At 41.2% G+C, this 21,260-nt stretch overlaps 7 protein-coding genes across 7 annotated transcripts; 4 read left to right on the top strand and 3 right to left on the bottom strand.

Annotated features, from left to right (window-relative positions):
- Nucleotides 1-148: 148 nt before the first annotated feature.
- On the bottom strand, nucleotides 149-4,840 carry PDR10 (ATP-binding cassette multidrug transporter PDR10; the record flags this gene model as incomplete). The annotated part of the gene is made up of 1 exon (XM_018368140.1): nucleotides 149-4,840. One exon carries the CDS (start codon nucleotides 4,838-4,840, stop codon nucleotides 149-151), a length of 4,692 nt encoding a protein of 1,563 aa, XP_018219522.1.
- Nucleotides 4,841-5,590: 750 nt separating this feature from the next.
- On the top strand, nucleotides 5,591-5,938 carry SNC2 (SNAP receptor SNC2; the record flags this gene model as incomplete). The annotated part of the gene is made up of 1 exon (XM_018368139.1): nucleotides 5,591-5,938. The coding sequence occupies one exon, from the start codon at nucleotides 5,591-5,593 to the stop codon at nucleotides 5,936-5,938; it is 348 nt and encodes a 115-aa protein (XP_018219521.1).
- A 292-nt stretch (nucleotides 5,939-6,230) lies between these two features.
- On the bottom strand, nucleotides 6,231-10,940 carry MYO2 (myosin 2; the record flags this gene model as incomplete). Its single annotated transcript, XM_018368138.1, has 1 exon — nucleotides 6,231-10,940. The coding sequence occupies one exon, from the start codon at nucleotides 10,938-10,940 to the stop codon at nucleotides 6,231-6,233; it is 4,710 nt and encodes a 1,569-aa protein (XP_018219520.1).
- A 675-nt stretch (nucleotides 10,941-11,615) lies between these two features.
- On the top strand, nucleotides 11,616-13,427 carry FRT1 (Frt1p; the record flags this gene model as incomplete). The annotated part of the gene is made up of 1 exon (XM_018368137.1): nucleotides 11,616-13,427. The coding sequence occupies one exon, from the start codon at nucleotides 11,616-11,618 to the stop codon at nucleotides 13,425-13,427; it is 1,812 nt and encodes a 603-aa protein (XP_018219519.1).
- Nucleotides 13,428-13,712: 285 nt separating this feature from the next.
- PRO2 (glutamate-5-semialdehyde dehydrogenase) lies at nucleotides 13,713-15,146 on the top strand (the record flags this gene model as incomplete). Its single annotated transcript, XM_018368136.1, has 1 exon — nucleotides 13,713-15,146. The coding sequence occupies one exon, from the start codon at nucleotides 13,713-13,715 to the stop codon at nucleotides 15,144-15,146; it is 1,434 nt and encodes a 477-aa protein (XP_018219518.1).
- A 493-nt stretch (nucleotides 15,147-15,639) lies between these two features.
- LDB19 (Ldb19p) lies at nucleotides 15,640-18,066 on the top strand (the record flags this gene model as incomplete). The annotated part of the gene is made up of 1 exon (XM_018368135.1): nucleotides 15,640-18,066. The coding sequence occupies one exon, from the start codon at nucleotides 15,640-15,642 to the stop codon at nucleotides 18,064-18,066; it is 2,427 nt and encodes an 808-aa protein (XP_018219517.1).
- A 323-nt stretch (nucleotides 18,067-18,389) lies between these two features.
- On the bottom strand, nucleotides 18,390-20,651 carry PMT3 (dolichyl-phosphate-mannose-protein mannosyltransferase PMT3; the record flags this gene model as incomplete). The annotated part of the gene is made up of 1 exon (XM_018368134.1): nucleotides 18,390-20,651. One exon carries the CDS (start codon nucleotides 20,649-20,651, stop codon nucleotides 18,390-18,392), a length of 2,262 nt encoding a protein of 753 aa, XP_018219516.1.
- Between the last annotated feature and the right edge of the window lie 609 nt (nucleotides 20,652-21,260).

Raw genomic sequence — 21,260 nt, 5'->3', positions numbered from 1 at the left:
ATTAAACCATACGTTAAAAATTGTAAAATATTTTGAGTGTTAAAATTTCTTAGTATGTCTCTGGAACACGAAGCGATATGATGTGAATTACCAAATAACAAAGGGAAGGTCCCTTACTTCGAAGGATAAAAGGTAGATATCCCGTGAATCATTTTTTTAATTTTTTGCTATTTTTCGGAACTCTTGCCAGCCAGTATAGAAATATTCCAGCGCAATAGTTAAAGACAATGTAAACACTAAAAATCCCATAATTCCTCCACCTATGAGAATACGAGGAGCTTACGGTGGCCAGGAAATCATTTGTGTAACTAAATCGACAGAAATGGCATTCGGTCATCGAGCTCCCGTCAACAAGGTATCCTGTCCCCACAGATTGGATGTAAGGGTCCATGTATTCTGAACATGTCATACCACTAGGTGGAATCATAGTCAAGAGTTCTTTCTCTGAACAGACAACCCTAGCATTGGCCAATCCAACAGACAACAAGGCGTCAATGAGGTAAGTCAGTGGTGACACTCTATACATGAAGATCCAAAATCTTGGTAGAACACTTGGAGTAGCAAAGACACCACAGAATGATAACGACAACATAAACAGTACTGATGCGATATTGGCTGCGTTTTCAGCAATTTCAAAACATGAAATCACTAATAGGCCCATTGAACCGATATAAACGAAAAATGCGCATACGAACAACCAAAATAGAGCACCTCTTTCATGCAATTGGTTTGCATAGGAGGCGTTCTCGTAAAATCCAACAGGATAATAGTAGACAAAGTAAGCTAACGTTCCGGCTAGTAAATTCCAAGGAACCTCGACGAGAATTTGCGACACAATAAATGCTTTCCAAGAAAATGTTCTGGATGGTCTCTCCCTTGCTTCGTAAAGATCCCTCTGCTGAACAAAGAGTGGGAGATATTGCTGTAGTAATGGATTGAAAACAACAGTAAACATAAAAATGGCCAACATCTGATTCTGTAAGCCTTGCAAAGATGCGCTTGCTTTAAAAAAAGTAAAGCCTATAAACAGTTCACACACAACTGCTAAGAAAAACTTGGACCACAAGTAGAATGGCGTTCTCCAACATTGGTGGAATAGTCGGAAACTAACCAACTTGATCTGATAAAACGTTGAAGTAGCAAATTCCCTTTGCTCCTCATTTGATGAACTTTCTGTTCTTAAAGGCAATTCTTTTTCCATCCAATCCAATTCCCTTTGCACTTCTTTATATTCTTCAGAATTTCTCCAAACGGAGAAGTAATCCTGGTTGGCGTGACTTCCTGGTGCCGCACCCACTATTTCCAACATCCATTCAGCAGGATTGGCATCCGGAGGGCACTTATGTGCACCGTTTGCTTCAAAGTACTTGATCATGGTTTTACAACCTTTTCCTAGTTCTCCAAAATAAACAGTTCGTCCACCAGATTGTAAAAACAATAGTCTGTCAAATTCTTGCATTAAAAGGGCGGATGGTTGGTGGATAGTACACAAAATTGCTTGACCACGAGCGGTCAACTTTTTCATTAGTTGGCAGGTTGACCATGCAGTTTGAGAATCTAGTCCAGACGTTGGTTCGTCTAAAAACACCAGTAGTTTAGGTTTCGCGGCTAGTTCTACACCAATGGTCAATCTCTTTCTTTGTTCCACATTTAAGCCTTCACCAGGTTCTCCTACAACAGCGTCTGCGTATAATTCCATCTCTAGTACCTTTATGACTTCTTCGACATATTTGTTTTTCTCCTTAATGGAAACATTGTCAGGCTGCCGTAAATATGCAGAAAATCTTAACGATTCTCTTACAGTAGCAGTTTTCAAATGCAAATCCTGCTGCTGACAATAGCCGATTGATCTCGGGAAAGACTCATCCCGATATCTTCCATCTACAAACACATCACCTGTAATTACACCCATCGTAATTCTTTCTGCAAGGCAGTCTAACAAAGTTGTCTTGCCTGCACCGGATGCACCAATTAAAGCAGTCAATGTACCAGGTCGGACCCAACCATCAACATTGTCCAAAATCCTTCTCTTTTCTTTTTTGATCTGAATATCATAACATAAATTTTTCCAGTGGAAAACTGCTTGCGATTTAGATAATTCAATCTCATTGCTTTTACTGGAGCTATTTTCAAAGGACGGAGATGATGAAGAAGACGTCGAAGGGGGGTTTTGCTTTGCTATAGCACCACTATTTCCAATCACCGCTGAATCTGAATCATGCAACAACCTTTTATCAGTGACACTTGAATCACTATTCATCTCCAGGTCCTTCTCAGTACCAGGTGTCGTTGTCGGAGGTGAACCTTCCATCGTTTGACCCCTTTTCCTCATTCTTTTTACCACGCTATGTGGGAACACTAGCATTTCGCCGTTTTGCTTTGCACCTTCATTATACTCACATATCAGAAGATAAAGAAATAAAAAAAATATGATATAAGCCAATCCGATACCAAATCCTCGCCATTTATGTTTATGCTGGTATCCAAAACTTGCCTGAATGAAATCGTCACCATTCACATAAGTATTACCTGGTACAGCTCCGAGAGTAGAACAAATTACTTCGTTACCTGTTGCATTCGTATAATTGGAACCACTAGGTATGAATTCAGCACATGGGAAATCCCTACTATGAAACTCATTAACCATTAGCGACTCATAAAGAAAAGCTAACGGGTTGATATATGAAATCCATTCCGACCAGCCTAGCATTTCGGTTCTTGGGATGGTGAATCCAGTGTACATTGCGATAGCTAGTAAAAGCAGAGATGCGGGGACCATTGCCTGGGGCAAAGTTTTTGATACCGAGCCAATGGATCTAAACAAATGTGACATGGCAAAAACGGTCACAACAGTGATCATAAAGTAAAAGAAAAACGCACCGGCATCTCTTTTTAGGTTGACCAAAAAATAGAAAGGTATATTAAAAGTTATTGCCGTAATCAGTTTTGTAGGGACCTCTGAAAACGTAGAAGCCAACGCATCTGCACTTGGACGGTAGAGTGAATAAGTCTTATGCTTTTCTGTGATGGGTCTTGTCTCAAACAATGAGAAAATCTCCAAAAGTGATGAGAATGCATTAAATAAGATGGCAAAAAAGATAGCCGCGCCTCGGAAATAAAATGTCGCTGTAGTGGAGGAAAGCATAGCTTTGTAAAACATGGAACCAAGAATTAAAGCCATTATTGCATGGCTCAAGACGGTGAACAATTGAATACTTGGGTCGTTTCTAATTCTCCAAAAGTCTCTATACAACAAGTATTTGACTTGCATAAAGAAGCTCACCGTATAGGGGGAAGAAGGTCTTGCCCTCTTAGATTGCTTGGCAATATGTGCATTCTTCATTTGTTCTCTTTGCAGGGAGGAATCTTTATCCAAGTGGTTGCTCACTTGTATTGATAATCGCTTGTATTCTTCTGAACGTACCCAGTACGTATTCATTTCACAGGCTGTCTGCGGGATCATGATTCCGTGATTGACCATGTCCTGATCCACGATTCTTTCTGAAGGGCTTGTAATAGAAGTTAAAAAGTCTGCAGTCGTCTGTCTTTCGGGACAAATGTAGCCCATTCTTTGGAAGTATTGTTTAGCCAGCTTGGTGGGGCCAAAAAAGATTTGGTAACCATCGTAAAGAACGCAAACCTTATCGAACAGGTCATAAGCATTTTTAGAGCATTGGTAGATGGCGACAGTTGCCGCGGAACCTGTGATTGAGGCCTGCGTCTTTAAAGCCTTGATGAACTCCAATGCAGTCGCGGAATCCAGACCTCTAGTGGCGTTATCCCAGCATTGGAACTTCGAGCCGCATATGGACACTTCAGCAATGGATACTCTTTTCCTTTCTCCTCCAGAGACACCACGGATGAAATCATTACCAACCTTTGTGTTTCTTGTGTGAGATAGCCCATAAGTAGCCATTGCCACCTCGGTGGTGTGTTTGGCAAACGTATCTCTCTCCACACCCTTGATTCGGTTTCTTGGGGTCTTCAACCTTGCCACGGTGTATAACGTTTGAAACACCGTCAAATGTGGGATATGTATATCCGACTCCGCATTATAGACCACTTCACCACGATAATTGTTTTTAATTTCCTTGGTAGAAAACCCATTGTACGAAATCTTGGTGTCCGGAGAGAGTTTAAACCCATGAGTGTTTACAGAGATGGATTTCAGTAGCGTGGTGCAACCTGCACCAGGTCTTCCGAGAACGACTAAAAGTTCCCCCGGGTCAATGCAGCCATCCATGGGCTTTAGGATCTGAAAAGTAGAACTATCTTTCTTATTTTTATTGTCTTCCGGGCAGAAAATACGACGAGACATGCATCTCMAAACCAGCTTACACAATTTGACGGGCATGTTACTAAATGTTCCTTGGTAAGAAATATCAGCAGAGTCGCCGGAAGCACTCAAATCCCTCCACACACAACCCAACGAAAATGGCTTATAGAAATCCGGATCATTTTCACAGACCTGGGCCATGTTCTGCACCCACCTTACACTAGAGAAGTTGTCAGACCGAGGGTCCAGCGACTCGTCGTAGCCAGGATCGTTGACATTCAACAATACAGGGTTGACACCTTTGATGTCTTTAGCGAAAACGGTCTCTTTGGAAGAGGAAGAACACGCTGCACTTACCGTATTCGGGTCTCCAACCCTAGCAACGTTCTTATCCTGAGATAGCAGTGAGGACTGGCTCGTTAGTGTTCGTGCCAGTTCTCTGATTTCTTTCTGGGCAGCCTCATCGAGACCTTCGTAAGGATGCGTCTCGCTAGTCGGACGCTCTGACGAACAGGCATCGCGTTCATTCAAACTCGGGTTTGAATGCGAGAATCGCGGAATCATCGCAGAGTATTTTCAATTATTCCAAAAATCTTATACAATGTTATAATTCTAAGTAGCAACAGAGATATTGGACGCATATTTTTTTAGAGGAAAGAGACAAGAAGAGATGAAAGGAATGCAATTTTTCCCAAATGATGAGCACTCCAAGTGCTCTTCTTATACCTCGAGTTTCCACAAGAAGACCCAACTGCCATGTAATTATCAAGAGTGCTAAATGGCAAATACACACATAAGCAAAGAGGCTGGATAGGCAAAGGGAATCACTCTATCTTAATTAGGGGCACTTCTGTTGCTCTTATGCATTTCTTGGCGGTCCGCGGATTTCAGCGGACCGTGGAACAAAAGCCACGTGCAGTTGAAACTATGGGTACAGAGTCACGTCATCATCGCGGCTTGGCAGTCAGGTTCCACGGGACGTGTTTAGTGATTTTTTAGTCATGTGATACTCACGTGACTTTCACGTGACCATTTTCTTTTTTCTTTTTTCCTGCCGCGTTCCGCAAAAGTGGCTCAAAATTCTTCGGATTTTGGCTCTATAGCGCGAATGTAAGATGGTGCAGCATTGCTAGAGAGACAAACACCAGTTCTCGCACCCAGAAGAGGCAAAAGCGGGGAACTTACAGCCAGTGTTCAACATATAGTGAGAGCAGGGTTTTCAAGACAATACGTAAACCGACTTTTATCCGAAGCTAGTGCTAAGAACACAGACAGGACCAAAGACCTACTTAGATATAACAAGAACGCGAAAGAATGTCGACATCAGTGCCATACGATCCATATGTACCTTCAGAGGAGACTAACTCGAGCTCGAACCCGAACTCTCAGAATAAAACGGCCGCTCTGAGACAGGAGATCGACGACACGGTGGGCATAATGAGAGACAACATCAACAAGGTGGCCGAACGAGGTGAACGGTTGACCTCCATCGAGGATAAAGCCGACAACTTGGCTGTCTCTGCACAAGGTTTCAAGAGAGGCGCCAACAGGGTCAGAAAACAGATGTGGTGGAAAGACTTAAAGATGAGAATGTGTTTATTTTTGGTCGTTGTCATTTTGTTGGTGGTCATTATCGTTCCTATTGTTGTCCATTTCAGTTAAGCCTCATCGATTTTCTATTCTAATAATAAAAGAAACATAATAATAATAATAATAATGATAATTAATAACAGTATATAAATTCAGTACGAAGTAAAGTATAATATAACGTAGTGTGTACATTAGCGGGGGCGGAAAAGAGGGAAGCGTGTGTATGATTACTTTCACAACATATCGGTTTCGTTATATACTACTAAAACTACTACTATTATTATAATTATTTAGATTCATATTTTTTTTTGCTTTTCGTATCGTTTCTTTTTTTAGCCAATTATTTGCTTTAGCGGCCTTAACTTCAATGGCCATCTTGAACAACTTGTTGGGCAACAAGATCAACTATTCTCTTCGTTGCGGGCAGTGATAACCATGCTGGTATATAGGCTTCCACTTGATCGAACTTTCTGGTTTTTATCAAACTGAACGGATCAGTAAAAGGCCCCGTTTCTGGTGTAATGAATATACCGCTGCTATGTTCATGACCCTTCGGATCGTTTGATAATGCAGCTTCCTTCTTGACAATGTCAGCCACGTATTTCAGGATTTCTTGTGGTATTGGAGACTCGTAGTCTGCCACTTGGTATTGTGATATCAATTTCTGTAACTGCGCAGGCGTCAAAGAGTAGCAGATTCCTCTTAATATATCAATATCTTCAATGGTATATTTGCGGACTTGCAGTAGCTTAGCGGTTTGGATTAGATGTTGCAAGCACTCGGTACCACCCGTTAATCCATGTGTCTTGCACCATTCTTCAAGTCTGGTCACATTGTAGTTCAACTGTAAACCTCTTTTCCATGATAGGAAATTACGCTTCATAATTAATTCGTTGAAACATATGGCGTCCACGTAGTTCAACAAAGTTGTCACTACAGCGTGGAACACTTCAGTTTCGATGTGGAACGATTTCATACACCAGTAAATACTATTGAAGAACGTCAGGATATCGTCCATTGTGTATTCTTCAGTGTTAGCAAAAATCTTATTCAAAAATCCACTAGTTTCTCCTGCACTAAACCCTGGTAAAGACTCGGAGATAACAACAGCATTAATTGCCTTTTTCTGTAGTTGCTTCTGCAATTTTTTCAGCCAGATGTTATATATATTATAACTTAGTGCTTCAAAGTCATCCTTTAATTCAGTTACCAATGAAACGTACTCTTTGTACTCCTCATCGGTCATGCCGTTCTTGAATGTTTCTTCAGTTAGAATAGAATTCAAAGCAAACACGACAAATGAATATAGTTCCCTCACGTTGGCTAACCAAAACACACCACTTGGAATCAAGTCGTTGCCCTTTAATTGGGTCACAACTTTTTGGATCGTGGTCAGCACTTGAGCAAGAAAGCTTTCACTTTGTTTGGTCAAACCAAATCTCCACATTTCACTCAAAACGATAATCAATATTCTGGCTGGATAAACAACGTCCCTTTTACTTAGTTGGATAGCCACACCTGCATCCGGAACTTCGAATCCCTTCAACAGGCCTTCGGTGATTTCTTGGTTCAAGATTTCGGTATCTTCCAATAATCTGTATAGCTCTTCGTTAATTTGTGTAGCATTAGCGCCATTGTCTTGATCAATACTCAATGAATCAATGTGGTTGTTACCGGACATTGGAGTGGATCTGGACTTTCCAGGCGACAGTTCTGAATTGTCAACCATCAAGCTATTATAATTGGAACTATTACCTCCCATTACATCCTTCAATGGTGTTTGAGGCAATACACTAGTCGTAACTGTGCCAAGTGACATTGCAGTTTGTAGTCTGGAAATTTCCTCCTTCAATGATTTAACTTCATTTTGTAGATCTCCATTTAATGTCTGGTGTTCAACTAAAGCTTTCTTTGTTTCATCTAATTCATCCAATTGTTTCTTGGATTCTTCTTTCAGTTCATTGTGTTGCTTAACCATTTCTTCTAATTCTAGTTGAGCGTTCTTTAAATCTTGCTCAGTGGATTGTAAATTATCTTCAATTGTCTTTTGTAGTTCCATGTCTTTATTCTTTTGGTTATCGATATTTACTAAGTGTTCCTTTTTCATGTTTTCTAAGGTTTCTTGCAATTTAACACTTTCTTCTACTTGAATTTGTAATCCTTTGATTCTCTCTGTCATCTCTTTATTTTCTTTAATCTTAGAGGCTAGATTTTGCGTTAACTCAATCACTTTGTTTTCTAATTTATAACTTACTTCTTTCAGATGATGAACTGATTTAGCATCTAATTTCAATTGTTTCAATCTACTTTGAGCAGCCCTTCTTCTGATTAAGGATTGAACGACAACAGTATCTCTCTTTGTGTTCAAAAATGTAGATCTCGGTTCAAAAGTCCTAACCTTACTTTGAATTGTTACTGCAGCTTTATATTCGTGCTCTCTCTTAAATTGCTTTCGCTTTAATTCCTCTCTGATTCTCATTTGTAAGTTGATGATGGTTCTCAGCACACTAAACACATTATTACGGATTGCGTGACCTCTATAAGTGGCTTGAATCAATGTTGCGGAATGAACCTTTCTCTCATGATAAACGCGCTGGCGAATAATGAAACCTTTAGTATTGCTCTGCCAGATTTTAATGGCTTGGGAAATTTTCAAATATTGATTACGGTAATATTTGGCTCTAATTTTCTTTTGAATAGTGACAATAGAATTATGCATTTTGTTGCTTCTTAGCTTTTCTAAATATGCAAGCATACCTGCTTTGAAAAAAATCTTTGTATTACCAATTTGGTACTTAGTCTTGTCCTTCACAGTAGCTTCTAGGATCATTTTTACCACTGAGATAATGTCGTCTTCGGTGGTTTCCTTCTTTTGGAAAATTAGGTCCCACTCTTCATGTGGAATTAAAATATAGTATCTTAATACAAATTCTTCAAAAGTCCATCTGGAGGGGAAACCAGCACACGAAATTCTGATGGTTTCTAAAACACCACATGCTCTTAATTGAGATAATACCATTAAGTTATCAAATTGCCAGGCTTCCTTATCAGCATTAGGTTTTATACAACGAATATAATGGACATTTGTCGAGTTGATGGTGCTCATTAATTCAATCAAAGATTGCTTGAACATGGAACCTAAAGTAGGCTTTCTATTAACGGTTCTTGCTGGTCCCGGTTTTTTGTTCCCCGGGTTATTTTGTTCTAGTTCGGCCTTCTTGGTCTCTTCTAGTTTCTTGGCAACATTTTCTAAACCTTCCAGGATGTTTATCAGTGTTTCGTTGGTGGACGCCTTCAAAACCTCCAAATGACCGTCGGAGACAGTATCCCTATTCTTTTCAATGAAACCTTCCACGTCGTAAGCAACGTCAAGAGCATAATGGCTCACGATAAATTTAGTTTGTCCGAATCTTGGTTTGGAAAACACTTTGTCGGTAGGAGATTTGTCCAATGTTTGATATAATTTCTGGGTCCAAGATTCATCAGAACCAGCAGGTAATCTACTTTCTTCATCAAGCAGAGATAGGATACCTATTTTGTTTTCAATTAGGTCGATACAAGGTTGATTATCGTTAAACTCTATAAACGACCATTCGATTTCCTCTGCAACATATTCTTCCTGTTCCAGCTTAAAAACGTGTTGATTAAATTCTTGTTGTAATTTTTCATTGGCGTAGTTAATGCAGAACTGTTCAAATGAGTTTTTCTCAAAATGTTCAAAGCCGTAAATATCCAGGACACCGATAAATGAGTTGATTTGATCATCGACGGCTGGATTGCATAAAACGGTGTTGATGTTCTCTACAAGCCAATCGAACAGGGCAGAATAAATGAATTTGGCCACAGAATCTTTAGCGACCATAGCTTGATTGAAATTTAAGTTTGACACAATTTTTTCAGATCTTGTAACAATCTGCTTCTTGGTGATCCATTTGGCAAAATTGAAGGCATCTATACCCAGCAATTCGCACGCGAGTTTGAGGCTTGGTTCATCTGCAGATAATGAGGCATCGTTTCTAGTTTTCTTGATTTCGATGTTACCAATATGCAGTAATGCGGCTAATATCTTGAATATTTGGTGTTGAGTTTCTGTGGTGATGCCGACTAAAGTCAACGCGTCCACTGTGGTTTGGTATTCCTCGGCATCATCGATACCGTTGATCTTCGTGTCACCACCCTGATTCATGTAAAAATAATCCGAGGCGTCTGTCAGATGCAGTTCCTCTTTGGTCTGAGCCGGCAATCCGGCCATTAGTTGATAAAAGATATGATAGTTCCTTTCTATTTGAGGCTGATAAACTAATCTGGAACGCTCCAGCAAGTATGTGCGGATCCTTGCCCCAATAATAGATGTCTCCTTGTCAAACAAGATCTCCAAGTACTTACCAAATCTGGAGGAGTTGTCATTTCTGGTGGTCTTGGCGTTACCGAACGCCTCCATAATGGGATTTGTGGCCAAGATCCTCTGTTCTGTTTCAGACATTTCCACCTGATGTTGGATGGTAGTGGAGTTTTCCTCTTCCACAGAAGCGAAGTAACGCATGATATATTTGGCGGAGACAGTTTTACCGGCACCGGACTCCCCACTCACAACAATGGTTTGGTTTTGCTTATCGTTTTTCATTAGTCTATATGCCTCTTCGGCAATAGCAAACAAATGAGGCTCTAACTCGCCTCTACGTTTGCCCGCATATGCTTGAATCATGTCTTGTGTGTAAAGCTGGTCTACACGGTCAAAGGGGTTCGTGGCAATCAGCACGATACCCGAGTAAGTGTAGATGTTCAATTGAGAGTAACGCTGCTTGATCGCATGCAAGACCGCCGGTTCATTCAAGTACGATAGAGATGTTAGATCTTCGGTGGCTTCCAGAATAGGCGGGTTTCTGAGAAGCGGCAAGGACTGGTTTTTGTCATCATTCAAGTCATCCGTGTCCACAGACACGACTTCATCGTCTTCCAAACTCAACTCCAAGTGATACTTGCCATCTTTGACCTCGTTCTTGATCACTTCCGCACCAATCCAGCCTAGTTCTTTGTGAGGATACCAGCATCGTGTACCAACTTCAAATGACATTTCAGACCTGTGATGGACTTGGCTTTATGGGTAAATTTGTGTATTCGTGTATCGCTGTCCAATGAAGTGGCGTCAAACAAAAGCTTAAAAAAACTAAAGACAAGAACAGATGGAAGCCAATTGAGTAACTGCAAAATAGAAACTAGAACGTACTTACCGAGAAATCTCTATTTTCTGACTGCTTCTACGTGACCAATGGATCTCTTACAACGCAAGCAGCGAATCGTATACCAGATCAAGGCGTGTTTGGGATTTTTGCTATTTTGGCTTTTCGAGAAGCGCGATCATAAACAAGGAAAACGAGAGAAAAATTCAAAAAAAAGCCTTGGCTCGGTTAGTGATATATCCCTATATTTTCTCATACGGGTTACACTTGTATTTTCCTAAACGTAAAGCGTGCCCTATTGAAAATAACCCTTGAGCCCTATTGGTTCTAGGGCTTGTATTTTTTGTTGGGGTTTGGTTTTAACAACGTACATTGGATAAGCATCGAGAAATGGCTCCTCGGCACAGCGTATTTTAACATGGAAGGTGAGCCAGTGGCAGTAGTCCTGAGGCGTATTTGAGCCTTCATAGTACCTGAGAGATCAAACTCTACTTTTCGAAGAAAAGCAGCTCTCTATCACTTTCATTTTTGCATTTGCTGTTTTTTTAGGTTTATTCGTTAGAGGGAAAATGGATTTGCTCATCAATAGGATGGAGAATCCTGGGTCAAGAAACTGTACCCTTTTGCCTCCATCGTTCTCGAGGAGCCTTTGTGGGCGAAGGAGAAATTCCGGTGGTGACAAGGTGATGATTAAGGAGTCTACGCCACAGGCACAGCCGCAGCCGGAGCAGTCCAGCACAAGTATGGCACACTTTTCGTCATCGTCTCCAAGGCTGCCCGTCATAGCAGTAAATGATAATCCGGTGTTGTTGAGGCCCAGTACGGAGGTCAATCTTGGGTTGCTGCTACAGAAAGAGAAGGAGGACGAGGAGGAAGAGAAGGGGACGAAGCCCGCTGTGCATGACAAGAAACACCTACATGTGACGAGGAACAGACTGCTTAGGACACGGCACCGGTTGATGGAGATGTCTAGTTTGCCTGTTTTAGGATCCACTAAGACGGGGAAGTTCAGCGAGTGTTTGTTCGAAGATGGCGTCGATAATAGAGTGTACCGCCACAGTCGGTCGTATAGTGGGGAGTCGAGTCTCGATGACCCATTCAGAATATCTCCCAAAAACGACTGCAAGTCCAGTAGGGCCCGGGCGTCTTGTCTTAACAAGGGACACCGGGGGTCGACGCCCGCTTTCCAAAGTTGCCATGCGGGGCTGGCTTTCAACCAAATACAGGGCTCCTCCTCTTCACAGCGAAGATCATCGGCTAGTTCCTTTGATTACGAAAGGAAAAGACTGGTGAACCAGTTTTTACAGTCCTCTACAGGGGTGTCAGACCCGTTCGATGCATTGAAAGAGTCTGCGGTGCTTGAGCCCGCACTATCTGCTGGTAACATTAAACCGGGGAACATGCATTCGCAATCAGAAGTTTCCGTTAACTCTTCGCCCAACACATCTTTGTTTTATCATGATTTAGATGGTTCGGCCAATAACGACTCTTCATCCTTTTTGTATTCACGGTCTAACGTGCCAACTTTTTTGTCATCGTCTGCCTTTTCCTCCATTTCATCTGCATCATTGGATTCAGTAGATGCAGACAGGAGGGGTTCCAATGGTATGTGTCCCTCTTCTGGCTATTTGAATAATAGGAGAAAGGCAAGGAACTCATCGAGCTCCTCGACTACCTCCGGTTCGGATGTCTTGGCATTCAAGTCCTCGTTAAATCGGCAAAAGTCCGCCGAGTCTCTTACAGGGACCAAAAATACAGCGAAACTGAACAGCATGAGTTACTCTGCAGTGACTTTGGACTCTAGCTCAAACTCAATTTCTAAAAGCAATTCGAACCTGGACGACAACATCGATGAGCTGAATTATTATCAAAACCACATTTCTACGCTCCTAGTAAAAATTGAGAACGAAATGAGGAGGAGTCTGAATGATACAATAATCAAGAACGAAAACAATGTCCAAAAGACAATACAGAAATACGATCTGTTATCGGGAGAATTGACCACTCTACTGGACGAAATGACCACTTTACGAACCACAGTGGTTAACGAATTTTTGGTCAAGTTGAAATCAGACTTTAACTACGATGATGACAGGGCATTCATTAATGAATTGACAACTTCGGTGGAAGAGAGCGTGGGCCAGCTACAAGAGCTGGAAAAAAGAATGGAAGTTTGCCAAGGGAGATTAAGCAAGCAAAAATCTTCCTTGAGAGAAATGGATAGTTTATTAGAGTTGAAGACCATGTTGAACAAATCAAAAAAGGATACGAAATCGATATATCTATACAGATACTTCATCGTAGACATTATTGCATTGGTCTTGATGGGTGGCTTCATCATTTATCTCAAAAATATGATAGTTCACTATTTTGCTCACTGACTGGAAGTCCCGAATGCCTGTAAAAGGCGAGATTCACAAGTTATTATTTCTCGCACACAATGAAAAAAGTTACCCCTAAGCATAATATATATCTTTACGTAATAAATATATAGTTACAAACACACATAGACATTTGAATCATTGGGCATATGTGCTGAAACAATGGCCGGTTCTACAAATACCGTTATGGCAGGGCCTTAATAAGTCAAAATTGAAGAAATCGGGCAAGGCGTTTTTTTTTTCGAAGCTTCAAGAAAGAAAGAAAAAAAGTAAACGCATCGGAGGATGATCGTAAAGGCGTTGGTAGAGGAAGTAAGAATAACAAGAACAAGCGGAAGCAGTATAAAGATGTCCAACTCGCAGCAGATAGCCCAGAACGCCCGTAAGGCTGGGAACATTTTAAAGACCATCTCCAATGAAGGAAGATCAGATATTCTATACAAAATTCACGATGCTTTGAAGGCTAATGCACATGCCATTGAAGAAGCTAACAAGGTTGATTTGGCAATCGCCAAGCAAACCAGTCTAGCAGACTCTTTATTGAAACGTTTGGACCTATTCAAGGGGGACAAGTTCGATGTTATGTTACAAGGTGTCAAGGATGTCGCCGACCTGGAAGACCCCGTTGGGAAAGTGAAAATGGCCAGAGAACTAGATGATGGGTTGACCTTGTACCAAGTCACTGCTCCAGTAGGTGTCTTGTTGGTTATCTTTGAATCTCGTCCAGAAGTTATTGCTAATATCACTGCTTTGAGTATCAAGTCAGGCAATGCTGCAATCTTAAAGGGTGGTAAAGAATCTGTCAACACTTTCAGAGAAATGGCAAAGATTGTCGATAATACCATTGCCAAATACCAAAGTGAGACCGGTGTTCCCGTTGGTTCTGTACAATTGATCGAAACCAGACAAGATGTTTCCGATTTGCTGAATCAAGACGAGTACATTGATCTAGTTGTTCCCCGTGGCTCCAACGCCTTGGTGAGGAAAATTAAGGACACCACCAAGATCCCTGTGTTAGGTCATGCAGATGGTATTTGCTCAATCTATTTGGACGAAGAGGCCGATTTGGCCAAGGCTAAAAGAATTAGTTTGGACGCCAAAACCAACTACCCAGCTGGTTGTAACGCTATGGAAACGTTGCTAATTAACCCAAAGTTACCTAAGTGGTGGGAAGTCCTGGAAAATTTAACTTTGAAAGGTGAGGTTACCGTCMACGCTACAAAGGACTTGAAAACTGCTTACTTCAATAAACTAAATGAACATGGTGCATTGACAGAAGCAATTCAATCCAAGACCGTTGATGCTGATGAAAAGGTGGATTTTGATAGGGAATTTTTATCCTTAGATTTAGCTGCTAAGTTCGTTGGATCCACAGAAGAAGCCATTCAACACATAAATACGCATTCTTCGAGACATACCGATGCCATAGTAACGGAAGACAAGGTGAATGCTGAAAAGTTCATGAAAGGTGTTGATTCATCTGGTGTCTATTGGAACGCGTCAACTAGATTTGCCGATGGTTTCAGATACGGTTTTGGTGCTGAGGTGGGTATCTCTACCTCCAAGATTCACGCTCGTGGGCCAGTCGGTTTAGAAGGTTTGGTTAGCTATCAATATCAGATAAGAGGTAACGGCCAAGTTGCAAGTGACTACCTAGGTGCTGGTGGTAACAAGGCATTTGTTCACAAAGACTTGGATGTCAAGATGATCTCATTGTGAAATGTGCGAGAAAGTTGTGTCCTAAGAATATAGGGCACGCGTACATAAATTAATATAACAGTCAAGAAAATACATCTTCTATACTCATTCTATATTTGTGATAGTTAGTTCACCATTTCTATATATATCGCTACTAACGATTTTTTTTTGGCAGATGATTTAAAGACAAAAATGCAGTTTGAGCTGATTTTGATAGCTGTAAACTAGAAGAAAAGCTTGACTCGAATAGATATCTAGTACTCCATATCACTGTATTGAATAAATATTCCGTTCCTCTATTTTGATTCAGCGTGTTTGCTTTTTCCAATCAGTATTTTTTTTTTTGTTTTTTTGCCGTACTTAGACTTCTAATTTTGCAGTCATAATCTGAGCAAACTTATAGCCTAGTTGTTGGAGGAGAACGCTAAGGGCTAAACATATTGACCCGTTTTGCTGGCTTTTGTTTCCTGTTCTTTTTTATTGTATACATCGCTAGAGGAGGATACATTCCAGTATGGCATTTCCACGACTTACGTCTAGTCATCAGCCGAACCGGAAAGGAGAAGCCCATCCATTGGCTCTTTCCATTCGCATAGAATCCCCACCATGCGTTCTATATGGCTCTGCTACGGAATCATCTGGTGCTGTATTGAGCGGGCTATTTACTGTGAAGGTCATAGATCCCTACAAGAGTAGCGAAGATAAGTCTTTGAAAACTACCGAATCAAATGTGTCGGCTAAGAATAAGAGTTTAAAAAGAAAGAGCACATTCGGTTCTGCACTTTCATCTAGATTGTCGAACTTATCTGTCTCGACCTCTAATATCTCCCCATCAACATCTTCTACTTCTCCGTCTCACTCACCCACACCCGCAAATTTAAGAATAATGGCCGGTTATACGAAGATTGCAGTCACTTCGGTAACGCTAACTCTGGTACAAAAAATTCATTTTCATAAGCCCTTTGTGCCCAATGTTTCATCCATACAAACCTGTATGAATTGTAGAACGAAGACCACAAATATGAAAAGCTGGGAAATTCAGAAAACTACGCAGGACATATCCGTCGGAAATCATTCTTATCCATTTTCCTATCTTATTCCGGGATCCGTACCATGCTCTTCATCGCTGGGGGCTGCGGCTGAAACTCAAGTTAAATATGAACTGATAGCTGTCGTAACATACATGGATCCTTACAGAAACGCTGTTTCTTCTACTCATTCTACTCCGAGGAAAGAGGGAAGCTCTTCCAAGAAGCAACTATTGCAACTAGTAATGCCCATCGCTGTCACTCGAAGTATACCACGTGGGCCGGACAAAAACTCTCTGAGGGTCTTTCCTCCTACAGAATTAACTGCCGCAGCTGTTCTTCCTAATGTGGTTTATCCCAAATCTACTTTTCCGCTAGAAATGAAACTAGATGGGGTTTCATCCGGTGATAGAAGATGGCGTATGCGTAAATTAAGCTGGAGAATTGAAGAAACTACGAGAGTTAAAGGGCATTCTTGCCCAGTACATAAGCACGAACTCAAACAGCTAGAAGAGCAAGTAAAAATAAAAGAACTAGAAAAGGGTAAAAAACCACCTAGTCATATCAAGCGATATGGAGAACTAGGCCCTCAAATTCGAGTTGCTGTAAACTCTCTAGAAAATATGCCATCACAAAGACTACCAGGTGAGCCCAGAAATGACCAAGCACTTGGTTCCGCGGCTCCGGCATCGACCGGTAACATTGGATTGGGAGATGAAAGTCCTGTTAATGAGGATGCAGAAGACCAGCCTGGTAGTGAGTTTATTCATCCTAGCGATGACGCTTTACGTCAAGAATTACTTTCACAGCAACAGCGTGCAAGAGAACAACAACTTCAACAAGAGCTAAAAAATAATAGCACTTTATTTACAGAAGAGGTTCGGATAATTTCTAAGGGAGAAATGAAGAGTGGATGGAAGACGGACTTTGACAATAATGGGAAAATTGAACTAGTCACAGAAATAGACTGTATGGGACTTAACTCTGGGGTCTCCAATCCTGTAATGTATGCATCAACAGCCAAAGTCCCTACTACAACCAATAAAAAACCCAACATCAACGTGGCTTGTGATATACAGGATCCAAATTTGGGTCTATATGTTAATCATATCTTAGCAGTGGAAATAGTTGTTGCCGAAGAAACATTACAATACGCAAATGGACAGCCCATACGTAAACTAAACTCCAAAAACAAGAAAGATAGCAATAGCAGCGCAATGAGTGTCCATAATCCAGACCAGCGGTTGGCAGAACTATCTCCAATGTTTGCTAATAGAAACACACCAAAAGTACGATCCGTTGATCCCGAAGGTATAACTCCTGTAAGCAGTAATAAGTCCAACCATAGTATTCTTAAAGACAAGGCAACAGGCGGTTCTAACTCTAATATAGTTAGTGTCCCCACTGGGGCTGCACGTGTTTTAAGAATGCAATTTAGATTATCAGTCACAGAAAGGTCTGGACTAGGAATCTCCTGGGACGAAGAAGTTCCGCCTATCTACCAAGACGTTAAGCTGCTCTCACCACCATGCTACGAGCGTTCTGCGAACAACAAAACCAAAAATAAACTATATTCAACAATGAGCACCCCGATCGGATCAGTAGATGATTTTGTAGGTAGTAGCGACGATGATGATGGGGATGATGACACTCGAGGGACAGAGACCGGTTCTAATATAATAGAAACTCCGATTGTTCAGAGCAAACTAACTATCCCGCCAACTGCGCACTATCATTCCGCTTCAACCTCACAAAGATCTCTTACTGCAGTACAGTCACCGCCTTTGGAAAGTGTTGTAAGTGTCCAGGGTAGTGTGCCTTTTCGCGGGCAAGTGTTAACACCCCATAACACGAGGGATATCCGGCTCCAAAACTTTTCTGATGTTTTAGATTCCAATAGAATCACTCAATAGATAATATAATATTCTGTTAAAACAACCCGTCATAGATATGTATTTTATATCCAGAATATACAAAAAATAGAAACAGAATTTGACGGTGACTGGACAGTTTTCATATACGGCAATAGGCATTGCTTGAGAATTTAGACATTTTGCTTACACAAGAAAATTTCTTTTGGACTGTTATAGTTCAATCACTTTCGCTAGATGGTCATGTGAAATGTTTATACATCTAGGAATATAATAGTACCCGAAATAATTTTTTTAACGTTTTGGTAAATTCTTCTCTTCTATGGTTTATTTTTTAAAGGAAACTTTTAAGTCATTATGTATATCTATGTGTTACGTATATCTTCGACAACTTGCCACGAAGGTAGCCATGCCAAGTAAGCGTAATCTTCCATAGGGCCGTCCATTCCAAAACTAAATGGAGAGAAATAAAAAAACCCAGCGATAACCAATGATCCGTACGCAATGTAAGCCCCAATCCTTAGTGATCTGCCTGTATTAGTAATAGTCCAGCGCTTGGTAATTGTATCAAAATAGTACGTTAGGATCATTAGCGCAAAGTAAAGAGTGGGCAAATAATGGTGGGCGTAAACGACTCTTGACATGATCAAAAATGGCAAAAAATGCAGACCCCATGCGAGCAATGGGTAAAAAGCGGCCATAAAGAACTTGTCACGTTTAATTGGATCAGGTAGGACAACACATTGTCTTTGCCATTTTAAAATCAAGAACGTGATATGTATTATTAGAGCGCAGACTGCAATGCTTGAGGGCCAAACAGAACCTGGAGATCCTAACAAAAAGTATTTAACGGATTTTTCACTCCATTCACATAGTCTTACACCGACATTCAAGGTTGGCCATTGCCAAGCAGATGAAGTCATAGCGTCGAACTTTTCAGGGTTTGGTACCAAGGCATTATTCGTTGCCATCATTGCTGAGTTCAAATAAATGAAGTTTTTTAAAAATGAGGCCTTCGGGTATACAAAATCTTTTGGTTCAGGCAACAATTCATTTTCGTGAGTGTCAATGTTCCACCATGTTCTCTTATCGCTCTTGGAGGTATGCTTCAAACAGACTACTTCTTTTTGTCTAAAACCCCATTCTGGCAAATTTTTACCTGACTGGGCCAAATAACAACCCAGTATAGAATTTTTGATTCGGAAAGACGTAGACAACGGATGTAACAGTGTGGGATCTTCATTCCCCACTTGCTCCGCAATTTCAATGATCCAATTATCCTTAGGATCGCCAAGATCAACGTCGCCATAAGCAGAAACCTCCCATTCGCTCTTTACAATAGGTGCAGGGATTTCATGGGTGTGCAAATTCTTACCTGTGAGGCGATGCATTATCCTATACATTTCACCGCCCTTAACAAATTCTAGTGTAGCATTTTCAGCCTCAGTCCAGGGTGCAGCGCCCCTAACTCTTTGGAAGAACCATTCATTGTTGGCATCACCATAACCATAGGTGGTCACTTGTTGTTGTTCAGAGCCTTCTGGATATGGCTGAACGTGGGAGTGTAATAAAGCTCCTCCCAACACTTGATTCTTGATGGAGATGATAGAAGATCCCAGGGCAACATCACGGGGTCCCTTGCCTACGGTTGTGCCATTCAGACTAGCTTGGAATAACGATGGCATGGTATAGTCGCCTGGACCTGAGTTGTATAGCAAATCGAAATGAATCTTGAAGCACAATAGAAACACAAAAACGGGTATAACGATTAATCCAAAGATTCTTGCCAACCAATGGTAAATGTAAGCTTTCCAGGATACAGATTTTTCAGTTAATAGGTTCCACAATTCAACTATAGTATAAATACCTACCACGGTAATGATGAAAAGACCTACCATTTTAACAGATACTGCGCAACCCAGATTCAGCCCAGTAAGACATAACCATAGCCACCATCTGCCAGAAAATGGAAATTTTCTCATGGTATGGAACTTGGCTAGACAAAAATAAGAAGAGACAGTAAAGAAAAGGAGCATTGAATCTAAAAGGATAAATCTACCTAAAGTTGCATAGGAATTTTCGAAAGCTACTAACGTGGTAAATAGCCAAACGCTCAGCCTGGAAAACCCGATAGTCCTCCCCGTAAAATATGCCAAGGGTACGCATAGTGAAGAGAACATTGCTTGAAACAATCTCATTTTGACATAGTTGATGTTGTCGGGGTAGACCTCCCCAGATGGGAAATCCCAAGAACCATTGTAGCCAGCCAAATAACCAGAGAGCCCAACTAGCATCTTCCCTAAGGGCGGATGAACATCGTGGTAATACTCGTGTCTCAGATAGTAGGACCCAAACTTGCCAAAATGAGCTTCATCCCAAACTACATGGTCATTAAACCCAATCTTATACATTCTAGTGAACATCCCCAGTAGCGTAAAAACAATGGGCATGACTATAGGTTCCAAGCGGGACACTAATTGCCCCTTTTTATTTTTTTCATTTAGGTTGGCCTCATCCATCCAGAAATTGTCATGGCTCTCGAATTCCTCTTTCAACATTGGCCTTCTCCATTTTAAATCATCGTCTGWGACATTTTCACTATAGCCAGTCGCCACTCTGTACGGCATCTTGTGCTTTCTTGCTAGCTGTATCCAGAGAAATGGTCTTTCGCTTTAATGCTCCGTCCAGGCAACCCTTCGAGAACCCTTTGTTTGAGATTTTTCATCATGCACCGACCAAGTGGCCTTCTATTATATTTGCCTTTTCTCGCGTCGCGATTCCTCAATTAAAGGGCGCAGGTGCCTACTTCAGATCTGAGGCTTTGTTCTTAAACGAGTCCACCCAAGGCGGTCGTGGAGACATCCTCGACGTGGCCCCATTTCGTTAACGCAGACGATCGTTAAGCTTTATTGATCTGGTAATGCGGTGCGATTTTCATCTCAGTTGAATTTTGAGGTGACGATCATGAAAGAATGTTCTGCACACTCAGAGAGGAAGAAGAGAGCAGAGAAGAAAGGGAACTTTAGTGACGCATGTTCCTATCTGACCTTGCTGTCCAATATTTTCTATTCGTGTATGCCGTTGATCATATTGTTGCATAATGATAATTTCATCAACTTGATGAGTCCTTTCACCTTTGGGGCTTTCCCCTGATCCCTTCAGTGTCACTTAACCTCTCCATCGCTTTACGTTTTGTTCTAGTGAAAGCAATCTCTTGAAGAATGTTAGTCCAAATT

Source organism: Saccharomyces eubayanus, chromosome VIII, assembly GCF_001298625.1.
Source record: "Saccharomyces eubayanus strain FM1318 chromosome VIII, whole genome shotgun sequence".
NCBI lineage: Eukaryota > Fungi > Ascomycota > Saccharomycetes > Saccharomycetales > Saccharomycetaceae > Saccharomyces > Saccharomyces eubayanus.
Note: the sequence above shows the minus strand (reverse complement) of the source record. Positions and strands in the feature narration are given on the sequence as shown.